The 23992-nt window shown below is 36.9% G+C and overlaps 1 protein-coding gene across 1 annotated transcript; it reads right to left on the bottom strand.

The window, feature by feature from the left end:
* Positions 1–1239: 1239 nt before the first annotated feature.
* LOC149188369 (uncharacterized) lies at positions 1240–1866 on the bottom strand. The gene has a single exon (XM_089409938.1). It carries the CDS (start codon positions 1864–1866, stop codon positions 1240–1242), a length of 627 nt encoding a protein of 208 aa, XP_089266064.1.
* Positions 1867–23992: the final 22126 nt, after the last annotated feature.

Here is a 23992-nt window from a genome sequence, read left to right as displayed (position 1 = left end):
CCTCTACCTCTCTTTCTGTCTCTCTCTTCGCCCTTTGGCTTTATCACTATCTCTCTTCCTCCCTCTCCTCCCTCGCTATTAAATTTGATCCCATATATTGTGTTTAAGAAACTATCTAAATTAAAAAACCTCAATTGGTTGTAAAATTTTAAACCTATATTTTGGATCAATCATGTCAAAGAAAATGCAATAATGAAAAACTTAAAAAAATCATGCACTATTTTTCCTCTTTTATTGTTAGTCAATTTGCTTGCTCTCATAGCTTGGATCCTTTGTTAAGATGGATCTTTGTTGGTTCCTAATAATATTATTTATACTATATTAATTTCACATATTTATATATAAAGATCCTTCTTAAATACAGATCTAACATAAGTTGGGAGAGATCCATTTTTTTTTTTAATGAACCGACATTTTTAAAATTTTTTTTTCTTTTTATTTTTTTTTTTATTTTTTTTTTTTTTGTATATAAGTCCAATTGAGCTTATCAAAAGCTTTTGAGAGGTCGAGCTTGAGAATCATACTTGCTTGTTTGGAATGTTTGAGAGAGTGTATGATTTCATGCGAGAGAATGATGCCGTCCAGAATCTGTCTGCCTTCCACATAACCCGACTGCTCCAGCGAGATGAGTAAGGGCAGTAAGGGCTTTAACCTGTTGGCGATAACCTTGGAGATCACTTTATATATTACATTGCAGAGCGCAATTGGACGAAATTTGTCCGGAGTTCTGGTGTTATCTTCTTTGGGTACTAGCGCAATGAAAGTTGAGTTGAGTGAGGGTAGAAGCCAATGAAGAGAGCGCGATTCCTCCACCACAAGCCAGACTTCTTCTTTTATCAATTCCCAGAAGGAGTGGAAGAATGTTGTAGTGAAACCATCCGGGCCGGGGGCCTTGCCTTCCTTGAGTTGGTGCATGGCTATGTCCACCTCCTGTTGCGTAATAGGGCATAGAAGGAGTTTGTTATGCTCTGTTGTGATGATTTTAGGCACATTTGTAATGATTTTATCTATAGCTGGTCTCCTATCCACTTGGGGCTCAAGATGAACCTGCTGGAAGTGTCTAAGAAACTCCTGCTCAATCTCCGCATGATTTTCCACCCTCTCCCCTTCTGGATTTTGAATGAACGAGATGGTATTGTGCATTCGTCGCTAAATTGTGGTTCGATGGAAAAATTTGGCGTTCCTCTCTCCCTCTTTCAGCCATCTAATCCTTGATTTTTGCTTCCATAAAATTTCCTCCTACTTTCTTCTCTCCTCCCATTGGTTATGTATGCGCTGTTCCTGAGCAAGGGTTTCTTCATTATGTCCCCCTGAGATGACACATTGCTGAAGATCTTTCATTTCCTTGTTTAACTCCTGCTGCGCTTGAAAGATGTTGCCGAATGTCTCCTTGTTCCAGCGCTTGATTTGGCCTTTGAGGAATTTAAGTTTTTGCTGAAACTGATACATTTTGGAACCTTCTGGCTGAGGGAAAGAGATCCAAGTAGTTCTGATGAAGTCTTTGAAAGCGGGGTGTGAAAGCCAGAAGGCCTCAAAGCGAAAAGGTCGCCTTGTGACATCACCTGGTCTTTGCCATTGGAGGGCAATAGGCCAGTGATCCGATCCTGAGTAAGGGAGAATTGAAGAAGAGATATCTCCTCCAAGATGCACCATGTTGTCAGAGATCAGGAATCTGTCAAGTTTGGATGCGATTTGTTGTTTTCCTGTTCTTCGATTGCTCCACGTATACATGCCATTGCAAAACTGCATGTCAATCAGAGAGTTATTTAGGATAAATTCTTTGAAGTGGGCATCTGCCTGTTCCAGCTTAGCTCGCCCGCCTTTCTTTTCTTCTAGCTTGGTTATCATGTTATAGTCACCCCCCATGATCCAGAGAGGGTGGATTCTGTTGGCATTGAGCTCTGCGATTGTCTTTAGAACAACTGTTTTGGTGCTAGCTATCTGGGGAAAATAAATGTTGGTTAGGTGACCATGGATGTTGGTACCTAGAATATGAAAGGTGGCTTGAATAATGTGCTGCGTCGCATGGATGTTTATCAGCCCAATCGCTTGAGTGTTCCATGCTATGGCCAAGACACCCAAGGCCCCAGAAGCATCTACCGCTATTGAGTTACATCTTGGCCATGCCTTAGAAAGAATGTTTCCAAGGGTGGTATTGTTACACTTTGTTTCTTGTAGAAAGAATATCTGTGGCTACTCCTGCTGTAGCATGTTTTTTATTAATCTGAGTTTCCTGGGGCTATTGAGCCCTCTTATATTCCATGAGATCAATTTCATGATTCACTAATTGTGGGAGGGCTTGTAGTACTTAGTTAACTTTGCATACCTGCCTGAATCCACCAGGATTTTCCCTAGGGCGATAGTTCACTGGAGATCTGTTCTTCTTCCTCTCTTTTTGGAGTCTTTGGGGGGTAAGCCACTGTCCCAGTAACTTCTTGGTTTGATGCCAAGCTGATGCTGTTGATAAGCCCTAGAGATGATGACTTCCAGTTTGCTGATCTGGTGCTCTGGTATCTTATCATAGTCCTTTTTTTTGCAGATCTTCTCGAGCGTTAGAATGTCAAGACCATTGAGGTCAATGCTCTCAGGTTCTTCATCCATTTGTTGGACCTGGTTTTCTCCACCATCAATGGTAGTTGGATTTGAAGTTTGACTAGGATCACCATCTACCTCCATTTCTATTGCTTTCCCATCTGCGAGCTTGATGGCCTCTTTAAGGGGATCCGCGACATTGGTAGGGGAGCTGGGTTTGGAGGAGGATCTAGAAGGATGAGGGATGGCAGAAGAGGAAGGAGGCTTAGTGCTGGGCGAAGCATGGAGAGATGGATCATCTGAGGGGTCAACAAGGATCTCAAAACTATTGCTGGTTGAAGGAAAGGAGGAGGGGGTCTGCAGGGGCTTTTTCCCTGTGGGGGGTTTCTTGTGAGATCTTTTACGAGTGGCAACTTTGATGAAGCCATCTTGATCAGGCTGTGCTGAGGGATCAGTATGTTGAGCTTTGGCATTTAGAGGACAATCTCTGAAGAGATGCCCCAGAGCATGGCATCTACGACAGCGAAAAGGGACATGTTCATAGTCCAAAGGTTGCACCCATTCAAAATCATCATGAGAAAGACTTACCGAGTCCGGGAGGGGTTTGTCCAGCCACATGAAGACGCAAATACGGGCATAGGATGTATATCTGCGCAGCTTAGTCTCTTCCGCCACTTTGACGAACTCCCCCAGCCCATTTCCTATATCTTTGAGCGAATCTTCATCCCAGTATTCCGCTGGAAGCGAATACATCCTGATCCATACAGGAGCCCAACTGAGGTCCTCCTTGTCCGGGTTAAATCTTTCCACCCACTCTCTCAAATATAGGCCTGCTGAGTTGAAAAAATAGGGCCCTTCATCCATGACTCGATTCCTGTCTTCAATGCATATAAAGATTGCAGTAAAGAACCCCTTCGGTCCTAGCTGCAGGGTGACATGGCCTTTAGGCTTCCATTTGGCTGAGATCCAACCTTGCAGTGCCTTTTCCGTAGGCCAGAAACCAATAAACTTTCCGATAAGCGCATGATCCCTCATAAACTGGATTTGCCCATTAATCCTATGGCTGGGAAGTTCTATTCTAGGCCTCTTAGCAGCCACTGGTTTGCAGGTCTTCGATGTGACCCTGCGTTGTTCCTCTGTTCCTGATTTCTCCTCTGGTTTCTCTTCGTTTTCTTCTGTCTGGTGCGTGGTCGTGTTTGTCTTATTGTGCCACGGAGATCCTTCGTGGACCTCATCTTCCTGTACTGGCTCTGAGAGCAGAGAGCTTGGTTGTGCTGGAGGCTCGCGATTGGGTGTAGGGGAGGGCTTTGAGGCCCCCCCTGGGAAAGCTCCATTGCTGCGCTGGTAGACCAGCAAAAGGTTGTTATTTTGTGCCAGGCGATCGTGCTGCAGGGAGCAGGGAATGTGCAGGCTGCACAGTCTGCGCCACCGTAGGGTTTACCAGAACCCTAGTTCAAAGCGATCAAGGATGCTCTCGACCTCTAGATAATCACATTTTTTAAATATTTTGTCTAGTTATTTTTTAAAATTATTTTTATTTTTTTAAAATATATATATATATATATATATATATATATATTTAATTTATATGTGGGTTGTAGAATGAGCCTCTCGGCTCAAAAAATATTCTCATTTTTAATTTTATTAAAACCTTGATTTAATTTATATGGGAATTCACGAGGATAGAAGGTTTAGATATATCTAAGAGTAATTATAAGTTATAACCTTTTTCCTTTTACAATTAATTAAAAAATGTTATAAAATTAAATTAAAATAAAATTTTATAAAATATTTTGACTTTGAAATAAGTTGTGTTTTTTGGGCATGTGGTATTGTAACAAAGCCTATTTACATGTTAATAATATCCATGGTAAAGTGGAGACGAATATCCATGATTAAGAATCATTTTATATTGTTATAAAATATTTTGATTATGAAATAAGTTATGGTTATTGGGCATGTGGTATTGATAAGCCATGGTATTATAATAAATACTATTGACAAGTTAACAACAAAATCAAAATGTAACAAAATGAATTTAACTTTAACTTTTTATTATTAATTGAGCCAACATTTAAATGTTTAAACACATAAGGATTTATATTACTTTTAACGTTTTATTTATTAATTTTAACTTTTTGTATATTACTTCAATTTCCACTTTAATTTTACATTGAACTTTATATAAAAATAAAATAATTGAAAGTAGAAAAAAATATTTTAATTTTTAGTATGAGGGAGATATGTAATTCTTTTAATACATAATATGGAGCTGACAAATGGCATGTAAAAAGAATAATATTGATATATATGATCTGTAATTCATTCTACATTTAATTGACATGTAACATTTAAAAAATATATATTAATAACAAAACAATATTTTATTATTAGTCATAAATAACATAATTTGATATCAACTTTATATAGACTGGAATTCCTTCAATGTTTAATAAGAAATTGTCATATAACATTTGAGAGAGAGAGAGAGCATTTTAAAAAATATTAACAAAAATAATACTATATAATATACTTAAACATTTTATTAGTGTGTTGTTCAAAACTACAATAAATCTATTACATCTTGACTCATATTTCATCCTTCTCCATACTTTGTAGGTATAGAGTTAAGAAGGATCTATGTTAGCATTATTAATATTATTTATAATATAAATTTTGTTTATTTTGGTTATGGAGAATGGGTTTTGTGGTTTCACACTTTTTCATATATCTCGCCAACGAATCGAGTTTGGTTCATATCGAGGCACCAACCTCTGTTACGATGACAGTACAAGAGAAGATCTTGAAATTACTAGAGATTGAGGCTCCTCCGACTTTCTCTAATGGAAAAAGGGTGGTTGACGATGTTCATTTGGAGGACATGGATGAGCTTGTGGATTTTTCACCTAGGATGGTTAATTCTGTCGCTTTTTGGGCTGACAAGCTAGCTCAACACCATGTAGAATCAAAGAAGTAGCCACCTGGAGGAGTAGATCTAGGAGTTGACACAATTTTTCCTTAGAAATTTTCAAAAATTTTGGAGGTTTCTTCATTCCCCACCTTATTCCCTTAGTCAGTTTCAGATAGGGTTTCTACATCACTTTCTATTTCCACATTTCTTTTCCAGACTGACGGTTTCATAAGGTCTTTTGGTGGAGAGTTTTGTGGGTCCTTAGGAGGGTAATATTCTTTTTGAAGCCATGGTTTCTCTTCTGAAGCTAATCGATGGTCTTTTAGACACTACAAGAAAAAAGGTCATTGGTGAGGGTCATGCTTGTGATGGACCTTTAAGGTCCATCACCAATGTCGCATATGTTGACGGTCTTTAAAAAAGCATTGTTGTAAGTGTATATAGTGATGGTCCTTTACGATTTTTCACCAAAGCCATTTTCAATGACACTTTTGGTGATGGTCATTAGAGGCCCGTCACTAATTCTCTCTTTGGAAACACTTTTGGTGAGGGTCGTTAAAGGCCCATCATTAATTCTCTCTTTGGTGACAGCTCTAGTGACAATCTTTTATTGACCGTCACCAATGATATTTGTGGTTACTTTTGGTGATGGTCAATAAATGTTCGTCATCACTTATCATTCCAATTAGTTTTTGATGATGCTTCATGCCTGTGACAGACCTTTAAGGTCCATAACCAATGTCGCATATGGTGACGGTATTTAAAAAATCATTGTTGTAAGTGTATATAGTGATGGTCCTTTAAGGTTTGTCACCAAAGCCATTTTCAATGACACTTTTGCTGAGGGTCGTTAATTTCCCATCACTAATTCTCTCTTTGGTGAGACTTTTGGTGAGGGTCATTAAAGGCCCATCACTAATTCTCTCTTTGGTGAAACTTCGAGTGATGATCTTTTCTTGACTCTCAACAATGTTCTTTTTGGTTACTTTTGGTCACGGTCAAAAAATGTTTGTCATCATTGATCTTTCCAATGAGTTTCTAATGACACTATGTACCTGTTACTATATTTTTTGTCAAAATATAATGATTTACGACCATGGTTGTGGAGTCTTTTTCATTATGTGTCCAAGATCATAGTGGTTATAATATCTAGCCAATTTGTTAAGAAGTAATTAGTGTGTATCATTTCCCTCAAATCATAAGAATATAGTCTTCCTATGAGTCAACACATAATTAATCTCTATTAGGTTTATTATCTAGCAAATTTTCTTTAAATAAAGTTCCACTAATATGTGTAGGAACTATATTATTTAATACATAATCAAGCTCTGTCAATTCTATTAATGAGAGAGACCTAGAACTCCTCAACACTCATGGCACACCTTAACATGCTTTGGAACAATACACTAACATTCCTTGGCACCTCGCATGTCTTGGAACATCTTTGTACCTGGAACATCTTTGTACCTAGAACATCTTTCCATGAGTAGGATGCCAAAACACATGTTAGCATGTCATAGCATAGCATAGCACTCCCCTATCATGCATTGGCATTCCCTGTAGTCCCTAGCATGCCCTGGAACTCCTTGGCATAATATTGCATTGACAAAAATTTGACACACATCGGCACTTGGCATTTATTGGAACATATTATTAGTGCTCCTAGCATGCCCCTTTCGAAAAAGATAAAGTCCTGACTTATTAACCCTCTTATGTGTTCATTTCCTTTCATTCTAGCTTGGTTATTCCTTTTGTTTCCTTGAAACCCCTTGATACATATTGGCATACTTTGGCACCCTGCACATCCTAGCATGTCTTAGCACCTGGAATTCCTTGGCACTATTTGGCACACGTTAGCACACCCCAGAACTACCTAGCACACTCTAGCACTTCTTGACATTCCCTGATATTCCCTGGCATCCCTTATCCGTTCTTAGCATACCTTGTCAATCCCTCCTTAGCATGACAACTAGCACTAATTGACACTCCCCAACACACCCTCATATTAATTCACTTCCATGCATTTTGACCTAGTGCTCCCTTGTGTTGTCCTAGTACTCCCTAACACTCCTCAGCATGCATTGGCACTCTCTAGCACACCTTAGCACTCATAAGTGAAGAATGAAACTTGTAACCTTTATTACCAGACTCAGAATAAACAATAAATTGATGAGGCAAAAGAGATAAGAGTTTTAATCAGATTGGGGAAAAATCAGAAAAAAAAATCGGGAAAAAGTCGGGAAAAAATTCAGTGGATTCAATAAATAAAAATATACACATATATTGAATTAAAAAAAAAAAACATTTTTCATTGATATTTAGTAAAGCCATGTCCAAACAATTCATAATATCAATAGACGTCCAAAATATCATGAATGAATAAGCATCTCATGTATGTTATGATTCCAAACATGATCCAAAGTATTGAGTCATGACTCCTAACTAGTGACTACATAGAACTAGAAGCAACTGCTTCTAAGAGTTTACTAACAAATGCATACTAATTAGAAAAAATCAGTAACTAAGAGTTTAAGAATATTAAGAGTGAGAACTAGAAGCGATTCCTCCCACTCCTCCTCTTGCTTGACTCTCAAAGTTCTTCAAGTCATATAGGCTTTAAAAAGGAGCCTCCTCTAATTGGACCCAATCTGCTGCATTTGTAGTTCGAAAACCTATCTCTTTAAAGTCTATTGGTGAATGATCCAAACCTATAATTATCATGAGACATTGAAATGTAAATTTAAGTTTAACTTTGAACTTTAAAGTTTAAACTTTAAATTCCAAATCAGATTATGAAACCTTCAAATTCAAGCTATCACCTAGTATTTTCTTGTTGCGAAGTTGTAGATTGTAATGGAAAAATACAAGGTCATTTAAGTGCTTTTGTGTCAATCAGTTGTGCTTCTTAGAATTTATTTTCTCAAACATGCTCTAGTTGCACTCACAACCTGAAGCACTGCATGCTTGGTTTAAGATTCGAATGGAAAATCTCTTCAAATCAGACATATCACTACAAAAGTTTTTCCACAAAAGACCTATCAAGTGGAAAGGGTTCGTGAGTAGACGTACTAAATACTAAATAGTAAAAACTTAAAAAGACAACAAAATTTAATAAAACATTTAACATACAAAATAAATTTTAAACAAATTTAATGAACTGATAAAGCCTTCAAGCCTCAAAGGGTACCTAGCAACACCTTAGACCTTTCTCGTATAACACTGGTATAGGAAAATAATTTAGGTGGTGCTATATAATCCTATAGTTGGGAAAAGACACGGCTTTGAAATTATGGATCAGGGAAGGACCTTTTCGTGCCTGTCATAAGTCCTCTGTGAACCCCCCATCCTCATTAAATTTTCTCTTATCATGAAAATACTATGGGTTTAAGAAGTACCTAGCAACAGAGTAAGGGGGAATGCAATTTTCTATCCCAATGTGCATCAATAATATCCCAAAGAGGCATATACTTTGCCTCCTCATCCCCATATCTTCTTTTGATGGCCTCCTTTGTGAGATCCATCACCTCATAAATGTAACCCATAGCGGGTTTGTCACCATCAACCATCCTGAAAGTTCAAGCTTTCAAATTTAAATTAATATGAAACATTGAAAATAAAAAGAAGCTTGAAATGAAATTTAAAACATGAAAAAGTTAAAAGACTTGAAGTACATGAGAACTTTAACAAGGGATTCCATCACAACAATAATCTCTTCGGCATCTTTCCAGAAACTGTCATTAAACAAAAGTGTAGCAACTTCAATGCCTTCAAGGGTCTTGGAATGTTTAGATGCCATCCACTCAAGTCCCTAGGACATCCTCTCCATATTTATCTTTTACTCAACCAAAAATTGCAAAGATATGAAATTTGTTGCAAATCTATTCACTGCAGGTTGAACAATTTCTTTACCTTCAGTGTATTTTCTCATGGTGTTTAGGACAGTAAAGTGGTTGTATAGGTATTTGGTTATGGATTTTTCCTTCTCCACAACCTCATGTATCCAATGAAGCTTACCAAGGTCCTCAAGCATTAAATATATACAATGGGCAACATAATAGGTCCAAAAAATAGTGGGGTGTCTAATCTCAAAAAGTCTACCAGCAACCATATAATTAACTGCATTGTCAGTGACAATTTGTACAACATGTTCTTCTCCCACTTCTTGAACGACTTCCTCCATCATTTCACAAATAAGTTGTGTAGTATTAACCTTGTCTGAGGCATCCACTCATTTGAGAAACATTATAACTTCTGGACAAGATACAAGGAGCTTTATAAGAGTTTTATTCCTCTGATATGTCCATCCATCACTCATAGCACAAGCATGGCATCTTCAACACTTTCTAATATCAAATTTGTCCTAATGCTCTCTAATGAAGGAGCTTTGAACCCTGGACCTGCAACAACAACTGCATCAATCATAGCTTGCCAATAAGGACTTATGGCACAGTGGAAAGGTATGTCAGAATAGTACCAAATGTTAACAATGGCCTTCCTTGCCTGACTATGGATATTTTTTTCCAACCAGTGGTATCCAAGGTAGGTTGGGAACCGGATTTTGTGCGGGGAGAGAAAAATGTGTTTATGTTTCCACCTCCAATGTTGAATGCAAGAGGATTTGTTTGGCCTTGAGTTTGACTTGGACTTGGAGGCATGTGTGGGAAACTTGGGAACTGCATTAAGGATTCAACAGAGGGAGATGACAATGGGGTAGTGGAAGAAAAATTGCCAACTCTAGGATTTCCTATTTCTTTTTTTTTTCTTTTCTTTCTTTGCATTATGCTGACTCAACATATCAATCGCCAAGGTTGCTTGGTGTTTGACATTTCATTAACATCTTTGCAGAGACCTATATCATGACCGGGTATTTGTGCAAGGTGGTACTTGAATCTATAAATGCCTCCACTACATTTCGCTTTACAAAATTTACAAAGGAGCTTAGGGTCTCCAAGAATCTTGTCACAATAAGCCCAAGAAAAGTCCTTCTCCCTTAGCATTGTTGTTGTTTTGGACTTGTCTTTAAATTGTGGCTTCTATTCAGATTTGGAGTTGTGCCTTCTATTTAATTTGGCTCCTGTAAAATACAATAAAAAATTAAAATTAAAAATGCCATATATATATTCGTAAAAAATAGGGTTGGTTTTAAAGGATATGAGGTTTTGTTAAGGATCAAAGACGAGTCTATCCAACAACACAATCACATTTCGACCTAATATATCATTATGACCTTGAAACACAATTAGGTATATATGAGGAAATGCTACCTAAAGGAAATATTATCAACATATATTGCATTGTAATCTTGAATTTGAAATTTCATTTAGCATAAGGCAACTGAACCAATACATCAATAACAGATTCTGGAAGAACAAAAATACCTAAAGTTGTGAATGCATGGTTAAAGCCTTTGAAGTCAGCAAGACATTGACCAAGGAAGGAATGCTTGATGACTTGGTCAATGGTTGGTATGAAACCATTTCTTAGTGCATTTTTAAAATTTGTTTAAGCCCCATTTATAGGGTTGAAAAGTCATAACCAAAGGAATGTGCCGAACATTCGATTGCTGAATAATGAAACTTGAAACTTTCCATTGAAAATGACATTGAAACTTTAATATAGTAATATACCTATTATTTCAGCCAATTGCCAATGTACCTCGATTGTTGAATAGTGAAGCGGCTAAGCCTAAAGGTAACACACGCTGAAGGTGACGCGTGACTGCCCGAGGGTCGATATGGAGTATGGATAGAGCACACATTGGCGACTACCCAATATGGAGTTTGGACTTAGGCTCACCTTGGCGGTTCCCTGATATTGAGTCTGGACTATGTAATAGTGAGTAGTGATTGATTACTGAAGGTCTCAACATATGAGTTTTGGGCCTGAGAAATGAGAAATAAATTTTGGAATGACTGATGTTTAGTTTTTAGCAATGTGGCATACCTAAACTTGAAAAACTCATGCTCGTCGAGTCAAGGCTGAAAATCAAATAAGTTGGAATTATTCACAGGAAACTGCTTTAATGGGAAAGTCTCAAGTCAAACTTGCATTGACCATGAGTCAAACTTGGTCAACGCGAGTTATAATCGCAAATATTTAGATCGGATCATTTGGAGAGCGAGCAGATTCCAACTTGTGATTAATCGTGATTGATCGGCGAGTCTTGTTTCACTGCTTGTAACTGAAATCTGAATTGAAAATAAGAGATTTTACAATTGAAACTAATTGTGAATTTTCTAAACTGAAATTGGCCCATCGACATTGTTTCTATTTGTGGTTGGGTGTGTCAATGGAAGAGATTCATTTTAAATCAGGTTCATGGAGAAAATATTTTATGGTAGATGTTTCTTTTATGTTGAGGAAGACAATATTATTTTTTATTAAATTTGAATAACAATAGTATCTACTCTATATCTCCCATATCTCATTATTTTTATCTCCCGTAACTCATACAGAAAGTGGGGTAATAGTGGACATGTAGCATTGAGCTCGACTCCTTTTAATCCAAAGTTCTACATGCAAACCTTTGTGTCACTTGCGCCGCAAAGCCTTCATTGTAGAGTGTGGAGTTAACACCTACGTCTGCATGACAAAAGCTACACATACCTTTTGACTTGGTGTTTTCACCTTTTGTCCATTCTTTGTTTGGAGTCTAGGACAACAAGCTCCACATACTTTTTTTATATACCTCTATGTGAGTGTAACTTTGCACATTTTCTTTGCTTCAACCAATATCAAAAGAATTTGTTAGCTTCTTTCAAGGCATGAATACATGCTTCAATCATGGAAATTAGCAAAGTTTCTAAAGCAAAAAATAACGATGGAGTTATCCCTTTCCATTTCAAATATGTTTGGATTCTATTGAGAGTTTTTTAGAGATAATTATTAACTGGCCCTCTACTTTTCCCTTTTCCTTATTATAAACTGCATCTCTTATTACATTTCTAATCAAGATATTTAAATCAAATACTGGATCAAAGGGCCAAGGTATTTTCATAAATGCTTCCTTGTCCAGTAGAAGAATAAATGGTCAACATGTCAGCTTGGCTCCAATTTCTTGGGAGTTAATAATTGTTTTGAAAAATGACTACTCTTATTTGAATCTAGAACTATGTTTAAGCTTTGAAAATGGATTTCCCTCCAAATTGATCTTGGAAAGGTCCTTAGTAAAGGCTTCTCTATATCTCCTCCACTAGAATGAATGGATTGTATGTTGAAAAGTATAGTAGAGCTCCCTTCTGAAAAGCCTGATCATCCCATTGTCACCAAGAGCTCCTCCTTTTCCCAAAATTGGACCCAAAACAACATTGAGTACTTAATTATGATCCAACCTGAGAAATTTTGATTGACACTGCAACTCAAGAGCTATTAAATTTAAAGTGCGCTAATATGATTCATCATTCTTTCATTGAATAAGTATATTGTTTTTGAATTTGTCATTTGTTTTTGTAGTATGTGGTACTGACCTTGTTTCACTTGAAAGGGTTTTTATTCTTGGACTATGAACTGCTAGTAAGATTTAGGCCTTTAGTAGTATTTGTACCCCATGATCATTTTTGCAAGATGTATGTCCTATGCGGAAAGAAATAATCATTTATTTATTACCTTCTAAACTAAAGCATTAGTTCTTTTATTATGTGCCATGTAACGTCCTCTACAAATTGATGACGAGTGGGACGTAATATCCTATCCATCCCCGTAGACTATAGTCCTTCATAAAGGGGAAAAAACCCCAAAATACCCATTAATGGGCAATTTTTTGGGAAACTGGGCTTAAAAAACCCAAATTTTGGCTTTGGAGTAAATTTTACTCAATCACTTAAGAATATGAAACCCCTCTGCAAAATCTATAAATAAATAAGGATTGAATTCATTTTGGATCACCAAGTGTAGATTAATTCATTTGTTCATGAGCATTAAGTCTAATAGTTTTTGACCCCTTCTATCTCTTATCAATTTTGGTAGTGAAATATTCAACCCTAGTTGACATTCCCTTATTATCTCGTTGTTTGAGCACAAGGGTCTTTGGCTGGTCAGTGAATTTTGTTGGATATTTGTCTCTTGTCTTTTTCTGAGCACAAGATTTCTGTTAAAGGTGAATGAATTTCGAGGGTAGTGCATGATAGTTTAGTTCTGTTTGGCATACACCTCTCTTGAAGGAAGAAACAAAGTTTTTGAGTCCTTAATATCTTGTTTTGGGCAAAACACTTACCTTAGGCAGTGGATTCATTTCTGGCACTTGGAGTAGGGAAACTCTTTTCTTTATTTGGTTTTTGCATACACAGTTAAAAGGAGCACTTCCCTAGTTATTAATTCTCAACCTTAGCTAAGGAAGCATGTTTTCATATCTCATATCATAGTCACTAATGAAAAAATTTAATTGTCTTATCTATCCATGCAAGGAAGGTGCATTAGGATTAGGAGTTAAGAAAGTTGAGACATTGTTGTACATGTTTCCAGATTCATTGTACCTTCTAGACTAAAGGAAAAGTGAATAGTAGTGTTTGAAATTTTTAGTTATTTCTTGTTTCAAAGAGTAATAAATAGTGATGTGATTTAAGTTTCAAATCTGTGTAATTGCTGTTACTTTCTTCAGTGGCATGTGCTTCCCTGTTCGGAACAAGGGGTTTTTCTGCAGTATGTAGCCTCCAAAGCTTCTTCAATGAAAACTAAATATGAAATCATGCCCTCATACTCCAAATCATCTAATGCATCACCCTAGAGAAGTTCCAAAGTAGACCAATGACTTTGACAGGCCAACTGCAACCCCATGTCACTATACAAGTGTTGAAATCACTACTACAAAAATTATTATGAAGTGTTGCATCGTACACAAATTCCTAAGATGGATGCCCAAAGGGGTTCTAGAACAAGGCTCAACTATCATTACCACATTTAATACTTTTCAAAGCGATCAATCCCTTTAAACCATGCCATTTTTTACACTTTCACAATTTGACCATGTTCCTATCAATTTCTATTTTGTATTGAAAAGTCAGTCCTATTTTACATGTTTATAGGAATAATTATAGGTCAGCTCCAGCAAAATGTCAACAAATTTGTGGGTTAGGTTGGCATTTCTCCAAATACTATCACACATGTATATATATAATCACACATTTTCCTTTTTAGATCTTGGTTGGTTGAACAAAAAGGTTCGTTGCATGTGTAATTTTGTCCCATACCTCCACATCAACATTCATAGATAACAATATTCTTAATTATTCATCTGTGTGCACATTAAGGTCCCTTTTGGTTGCTATTTTTGATGGAGCAACCTCTGACAGTACACCATTTACCATAGAGATGTTGTTGTTGGATAGAAATCTCTGGAGGAGTCTTACACCAAACATATAAATGGCTATTGTATATCATAATAATAATCATTAACATATGAATATGTGTAGACCCTAAACTATGTGCATTCAATCCATTACTTTTTCTTTCATGGCATATTTTGTTCTGCATAGTAGATGTGTTGTGGCACTTGAGTGTGTTCGCATAAAAAATTCTAAGGCAAAACCCGGATTCTCATGTTTCATGGAAATTCAACATATGCCTTGCTCACCTAAGAACTACTTGTAACTCATCTTATGGTACTCATGTACAATCTCACTCATCCCACTTAACAAGTTACCAAGACAAGGCTCATCACATCCAACTTGGTCTAAAACAATTAAGCAACACAATTTACATCTTGACATGCCATAGCACCTGGCATGTCTTAGAATTCCTTGGCACTATGTGGAATGTGTTAACATCCCCTACATTCCTTGGCATGCTTTGACACTCCCTAGCACACCATGGCACTTCCTCACATGCCTTGGTAATTTAGCATACCTTGGCATTGCCTAGCATATAACCTTGTCACTCCCTCCTTAACACACCTAGAACTCATTGAATCTCCCTCTCACACACTCTTCTTCGTTAATTTCCATGAATTTTGAACTAGTGCTTCCTTATGTTTCCTTGACACCCCTAACACTCCCTAGCTCACCCTAGCACCTGACACATCTTGGCCTACCGCCTTAACACTCTAGCATTCCTTGGCACTACATATTACACCTTGTCACTCTCTCCTTAGCACACCTAGACATTGCTGACACTCTTGGTCACAAACTCTTATTTGTTCATTTCCATGCATTTTTACCTAGTTCTCCCTTGTGTTTCCCTAGTATTCCTTATCACTCCTTGACATGTGTTGTTCCACTCTAGCACCTATGACATCTTGGCATGTCGCCCTAGCCTCTAACATGTCTTAACACTGCCTAGCATACCTTGTCAATTTGTCCTTACCACACCTAGAACTCACTGAAACTTCTAATCACAAACTCTTATTTGTTCATTTCCATTCATTTTAACATAGTTCTCCCTTGTGTTTCCCTGGCACTCCCAGCTAACACTTCCTTACACGCGTTGGAACATCTTGGCTGCATATCTCCCTAGAACTCTAACATTCCTTAGCATTGCCAAGCATGCCTTGTAACTCCTCCTTAACACACTTGGAACTCACTAACACTCGATGCCACACACTCTTATTCCTTCATTTCCATGCATTATGACCTAGTGCTCCCTTGTGTTTCCCTAACACTCCTTGGCACACATTGGCACACCATGGCACTTGTCACATCTTGGTAGGATTTCCTAGCACTCTATCGTCTATTGGCACTACTTATCATATGTTGTCACTCCCTCCTTAGCACACCTATAACTTGTTAACACTCACTATCACACATGCACATTCATTCATTTACATGTAATTGAAATGAGTCCGCCGTTCTGTTTCCTTGGAAATCCCTAGCATGTGTTGGTGCCACATCCTAGAACCTAGCACACATTGGCATGCCTTAGCACTTGGCATGTCTTCACATGCCTAACATTCCCTTGAACTTTATAACATTTGTTAGCACTTCCTGAAATTCCCTGCACACCTTGTCACTCCCTAGTTTTCATGACCTCATAGATAACCTTACTTTTTTTGTGACTTGGGAACCCAACCAAGTCATTGAAAAAATAGTGGTGTGCCTAGACCAAAGTCTCCCTTTGTCTCAAACTGCTTTTTCCATCCTCTTATCACAATCGTAGGCTTTCTTCCTAAAAGTCATAATATGAAGTTCTCCTAACACACTTCATCCCTAGGACACCTTGAATTCACTAACACTCCCTCGCATAATCTCTTATTCATTAATTTCCATGCACTTTGACCTAGTTCTCCATTATGATTCCTTGACACTCCCAAACACTCCTTGACATGCATTGACACTATCTGGCATATGTCAGCATGCCTTTTCATTCCTTTCCATGCCATGGCACTCCTTAATTATCATTCCCTCATAACTACCCTTATTTTCTTTTAGACATAGGAACCCAACCAAGTCCTGCCTCGACTACAACAACTTTACCAAGTTACATTTACTACAACTAGACTATGCCTTGTTCCCCTAATGGACTATAAATCATCTTAGGCTTCTCATGTCCAATATTAACTCATCCAACTTAACAAGTTATCAATTCAAGGCTCACATCCAATAGTGCCCATAAAACAACTAAGCAACATAGTTTACATCTTCACATGCCATAACATTTGGCATGTATAACAATCCATTGGCACTACATGGCATACATTATCATCCCCTACATTCCTTGGCATGATTTTCCACTCCCTAATAGACCCTACCACTCCCTAACATGCCCTGACACTCTAGCATGCCTTGGCATTGCCTATCATATAACCTTGTCACTCCCTCCTTAACACAATTGGAACTTGCTAACACTCCCTATCACACACTCTTATCTATTCATTTCCATGCAATTTGAACTAGTTCTCCCTTGTGTTCTCATGGCACTCCCTGACACACATTGGCACACCCTAGGACTTGGCACATCTCGGCATGTTGCCCTGACACTCTAGCATTCCTTGGAACTACCTAGCACACCTTGTCACTCCCTCCTTAGCACACCTAGAACTCATTGACAATCCCTGTATCGCACTCATATTCATTCATTTCCATGAATTTGAAACTAGTGCTCCCTTGTTTTCCCCTGACACTCCATAACTCACCCTGACATGCATTGGAACACCTTAGCACCTAACACATCTTGTCATGTATCCTTGGCCTCTAGAATGCCTTAGCACTGCCTAGCATACCTTGTCACTCCCTCCTTATCACACCCTGAAATCACTAACACTTCCTGTCACAAACTCTTAATTGTTCATTTACATGCATTATTTTCACCTAGTGCTCCCTTGTGTTTCCCTAATGCTCCCTAACACTTCCTAGAACTAATTGGCACACCTTCAAACCTAGCACATATTGGTTTCATATCGCTCTGGCACACTAGAATGACTTAGCACTTCTTAGCATACCAAGTCACTCCCCACTTACCAAACCTGGAACTCATTGACACTCCCTATCACACACTTGTATTCATTCATTTCCATGCATTTTGACCTAGTGCTCCATTATGTTTCCCTAACACTCACTAATGCTCACCACACATTGGCACACCTAACTGTAATGAGTTTCAGTAACAGTGAATCCAAAAACCATTCTAGAGTCTAGCTAGTTACTTGTTCGTCACTGAGATATTAGGGTTAAGTTTATTGTATAATGTTCAGTGTGAAAATATTACTAGGTGTTTTTATCGCATAAAGTAATTATGATCTTCCACATGAACACAAGGATAACTGATAAGTGTTTCCCATAATCATGCAAGTGGAAGTACAACATGTACATCAAGGGAACCACAAAATATTTATCATATTTACACAATGCAAGGTGATAAGAAAATATTTGCATTATATCCGTGAATCTACTAAGATTAGGACCATTAGCATCATATCTACATATTTACCACAAGACAAGGGTCATTACAACCCCTTAAAAATAGCCATAAGGCCTTCCTCTTTTGCAGCTCCTTGACCACAAGCGTTTATTAAGAAACACATAGTTCCTTTAAATATTTGTAGGTTGAGGCTGCCACTTCAAGCCCTTGAACTTAAAGATAATAAAATATTTGCAATTTGTTACAATAATAAGTCAATTATGCACAATCCTCATCTTAGCGTTGGGTAGAGAGGGAGAATACTTGATTGATGCAAACCTTGTAAATGAAAAACTTTTCCTACTCATTGGTTGGACACTCCACCACTAGTTGACACCACTAACGCACACCAAAAGTCCAACATACCCATAATATGTGCCCTACACCCAAGGGCTTAGACTACACCTCCATAAAATGTACCTTCAACTTTAGATGTCCCAAAACAATAACATCCTAACCCTAGCCTATTTGTTAGATTTTTGTAACTTTCTCCTTAACTAACATTTGTTTTTAACTATTTAATCCACTTACCATATACTCTCTCTTGTTTGCACCCACCTAGTATGCAAGAACACTTATGTTTTTAATACAACCAAGTTAAGAGGGCATGTTTCTTTCTTACACTTAAATGTTTTCAATACAACCAAGTTAAGAGCACATGTTTCCTTTTCAAATTTGAAAAGTATAGCATGTCTATCTCTATAAAATAACAACAAAATCATTGCATAAAAAAGGTAAGCTTAAAATTAAATTAAAATTAGATTATTATTATTATGATAAATACACCAAATATGGAAACATTGTTTTCAAACACAACCATAAAAAAAGGTGTTAGTTTATCAAATACAATTACAAACTTATTAAGCCAGCCTAGATCCATCTTAACCCAGATCTATCAAGCGTTGAGAGGGATCCAAACTCTCGATGTGAAAACCTCTTTTTTGGCACTTGGTAGATCTAGGTTAAGATGGATTTAGGCTGGTTATATAATACTATATAATATCTATATTGTATCTATGTGTCTCTTTCTTATTCCCTCTCTATCTCACCCCCCAAACATACACACTCTCTCTCCATATCTATCTCTCTCTCCCTCCCTCTTCATCTCCACCTCTCTCTCTTCCCTCTATCTCTCCTCTTTCCATTGCTCCCTTGTCACTCCCTCTCTCTCTACCTTTCTCCCTCTATGTCTTTCTTCTCCCTTCCCTCTCTCTCCCCCTCTAATTTCGTCTCTCTCTCCTCTCTCTTAGTCCTCTCTCTCCCTTTCTCTCTCACCTCCCTTTGCGCCCCCCCCCCCCACCCCATCACTCTCTCTCTCTCCCCCCTCCATCTTTGTTCCTCCCTCTCTCTCTCTTTCCCTTCTCTCCCTATATTTATCCCCACCTATTCTCTCTCTCCCCTCATCTCTTCTCTCCCTCTCTATATATCCATTTATCCATCTATCCCTTGTCACTCCCTCTGTCTCTCCACCTCTATCTCCCTATGCCTTAGTTCTTTCCTCTCTCTCCACCTTTATCTGCCTATGCCTTAGTTCTATCCTCCCTCTCTCCCCCCCTTCAACTCCATATATCTTTCTCCCACTCTTACTCCATATCTCTCTCCCCCACTCTCTTCTTCTCTCTCTTCCTACCTCCTTCTCTCTGTCTCCCCCCATCACTCTCTCACTCTCTCTTTCTCTCTCTCTCTCTCTCTCTCTCTCTCCACCCTCCATCTTTGTCACTATCTCCCTCCCCCTCTCTTCCCTTCACTTTGCTTGTTATCATCACTTGGATCCTTAGTTAAGATAGATCTATGTTGGTTCTTAGTAATATTTGTATTATATAAATTTCACATCTTTAAATACAAAAGTATTTTCATTTTTTATTTTATTAAAACCTTAATTTAATTTATATGGGAATAATTTTAGTAGTCCTAAGGATAGATGGTTTATATATATCTCAAAACTATTTACAACTCTTTTCCTATTAGCTTCAAATAAAAAACGTTATAAAATTAAATTAAATTAAAATATTTTTATTGTGAAATAAGTTATGGTTTTTGGGCATGTGGTATTCATAAGACATGATATTGGCCCATGGTATTGTAACAAAGCCTATTTACAAGTTAATAATATCCATGGTAAAGTGGGGGTGAATATCGATGGTTAAGAATCTTGTCATATTGTATAAAATATTTAGATTGTGAAATAAGATATGATTTTTTGGCATATGGTATTGATAAGCCATGGTATTAGCCCATGCTATTGTAAGAAAGCCTATTCACAAGTTCATAGTATCAATGACAAAGCGGGGGTGAATATCCATGACTAAGAATCCTATCATATTCTTATAAAATATTTTGATTTTCAAGTAAGTTATGTTTTTTGGGCATGTGATATTGATAAGCCATGGTATTGGCCCATGGTATTGTAACAAACTCTATTTCCAAGTTAATAATATCCATGGTAAAGTGAGGATGAATATCCATGGTTAAGAATATTTTCATATTGTTATAAAATATTTTGATTGTGAAATAAGTTATGTTTTTAGAGCATGTGGTATTGATAAGCCATAGTATTGGCCCATGGTATTATAACAAAACCAATTTTTTACAAGTTAATAATATCTACTATAAAGTGGGGGGTGAATATCCATGGTTAAGAATCTTGTCATATTGTTATAAAATATTTTGGTTGTGAAATAAGTTATGGTTTTTGGGCTTGAGGTATTGATAAGCCATGGTTTTGGCTTATGGTATTGTAACAAAACCTATTCACAAGTTAATAACAAAACCAAAATATAACAAATTGAATTTTATTATTTTTATTATTAATTGAGCCAATATTTAGATTTTTGCACTCATCCCCATACTTTTGACTTTTATTATTATTATTATTATTATTACTAGTATTCTTTAACTAAGCCCATATTTAAAATTGTTTACATACTTACTTTACACCTACACATCTACTCTATACTCTATAAATATTGTATTTATTGTTTGTTAGGGAGGGAAATTTTAACATTTTTGAACAAATTTAGCCTTAATATTGATGTAACAAAGCCCTCCTAATTCCAATATTCATTTACTTTCTAAAAAAAGTAGTATATTTTCACTTTTCATAGGGCGGAGGGAAAACTAGTAGATATTTTCACTTTTCACAGGGCGGGAGGGAAACGAGATCGAAGAGAGTTGTAAATTAAATTTTCACTTTTCATAAGGCGGAGAGAGGGAAAACTATTAGCATATTTTCAATTTTCACAGGGCGGGAGGGAAAACGAGATTCGAGAGTTGTGAATTAAGGTTTTACCAGTAGCACATTGATATCGAACCCCACCATTAGATCTTCAATTCATTATGATGCCCAGGTATGTTTCATTTTTAACCTCGCTACATTTATACCCCACTTTTAGTCTTCTTCCACACAGCAAGGAGTACACACACCTCAGATCTCTAGTTCAAAATTCACTATTTTTTTCATCCTTGCTTTTAAGTTTACGAGTAGCATATTTTCACTTTTCAGAGGGCAGGAGGGAAAATGAGATTGAAGAGAGTTGTGAATTAAGGTTTTACTAGTAGTAGACTAATATCAAAACCCACCATTGGATGTTCAATCCATTAATGGCACCCAGGTATGTTTCATTTCTAACCTCAATGCATTTCCACCCCACTTTTAGTCTTCTTCCACACAAGGAGGACTGTTTCAAAATTCACTATTTTTTCATCCTTTCTTTTAAGTTTAAGAGAAGCATATTTTCACTTTTCATAGGGCAGGAAGGAAAATGAGATTGAAGAGTGTTGTGAATTAATATTTTACCAGTAGAAGACTGATATCTAACCCCACCATTAGATCTTCAATCCATTAATGGCGCCCAGGTATGTTTCATTTCTAACCTCACTGAATTTCCACCCAACTTTTAGTCTTCTTCCACACGAGGAGGAGTGCACACACCTCAGATCCCCCACCATTAGATCTTCAATCCATTAATGCCGCCTAGGTATGTTTCATTTCTAACCTCATTGCATTTACACCCCACCTTTAGTATTCTTCCACACAGGGAGGAGTACACACACCTCAGATCTCTCGTTCAAAATTCACTATTTTTTTCATCCTTTCTTTTAAGTTTACGAGTAGCATATTTTCACTTTTCATAGGGCGGGAGGGAAAATGAGATTGAAGAGAGTTGTGAGTTAAGGTTTTACCTCTTCAATCCATTAATGGCGCCCAGATATGTTTCATTTCTAACCTCGCTTCATTTCCACCCCACTTTTAGTCTTCTTCCACACAAGGAGGACTGGTTCAAAATTCACTATTTTTTTCATCCTTTCTTTTAAGTTTAAAAGTAGCATATTTTCACTTTTCACAGGGTGGGAGGGAAAGCGATGGAACATAGGTAAAAGCATATGTATTTTTCCTTCTTTTATGGTTTGTCTCTATAGAGTTGATTTTACTGGGTGTACATTGTATGCATCTCAAAAAATTTCTTTAGGAAATCCTATTTTTATTCTTTCCAAGAAAAACTCTCTGGGGAATCCCAATGGATGTTTCCCCACATTCATGGATGGCATCCCTGGTAAACCCATTGGCATTGACTAGTGCACCTCACCCAAGGGATTTCAAACAGGGCACCTCCATCACAGAACTAACCAAATAACCAGTAACATTAATGACATTCGGTTGGGCTAACCCCTTGGGCTCAATAAATCATAATCAACTACACTATTTTCCATATTAACATATTAATCCTATTTAACATTTTGTTAGAGTAACCATAACAATCCAAGCTTGTTCCTATTTTTATTTTGGTTTTTAATTCCTTCTTTGGTGTGGTGACAACTTTATATGACTGTATAGATGTTTATTTTTGTCAGAGTATATCTTAAAAAGTAGATGCTCTCTTACATTCTACCTTGTCTGTTATGTATTGATGGAGTTCAGTTTCATAAGTTGTGACCAAATAACTGTGTCAGGCATGTATACAAGGATTCTTGTATCACTATTTATAAATTGAACATTGTCCTTAAACAATAAAAGTAGATCCTTAATGCTACATGTTTATATCTCAGGGAACTTCCAATCCTAATAAATGAGGTGAAATTTAAGTGTTTCTAGAATCCAAATCTCAGGTTTTGTGAATTCACTCATATATGGTCCTGGAAAAGCGAAGTGAAATTTAATTATTTCCAAATCTTAAGTTCTATAAATTCACTCATATTTGGTGTTGGAATATTTTGAACAAACAGAATAATTTCTTTTAGTTGCATTCAAATTTTCCAAAAATAATACTAAATTTCTCCCTAACTAAAATTCTCCCTGAAATGGCTTTAGGATTGAAAATTTTGTAAATATTTTTAGGGAAACAACCCAAAACACTTTTTCCAGATTAGAGTTTTATAACACTAGGTGCTAAAACAATCTTCTATTTTCTACTGCAAATATCTGATAGAGTCTTCCCAGAATCTGATCAGAAAATTAGGTAGATGCGCTAGACGGACTAAATAATTTTTAATGAATAATCACTTAACATAAATGATATATTAGGCTGCATAAATATATAAATTATAAGCATGAAATGAAGAATAAATCTCAACGATATTGATATATTCTTAATTGAGTTGAATGAGGCTAGGAATAAATTTGACTAGAGGGTGTTGAAAATGGCATAATTTTGTTCTGGTTGGATAGATTTAGAACTAAAAATCAGCAATTTTCTTGCTTACATAACTTGGGAAGATTGTTGTATC

The sequence above is a fragment of the Pinus tabuliformis genome, chromosome 3_1 (genome assembly GCF_031772625.1).
Source record: "Pinus tabuliformis cultivar Carrire ecotype Pingquan chromosome 3_1, CPIR1, whole genome shotgun sequence".
Taxonomy (NCBI): Eukaryota; Viridiplantae; Streptophyta; class Pinopsida; order Pinales; family Pinaceae; genus Pinus; species Pinus tabuliformis.
The sequence above is the reverse complement of the archived record's forward strand: the minus strand, read 5'-3'. Positions and strand labels throughout refer to the sequence as shown.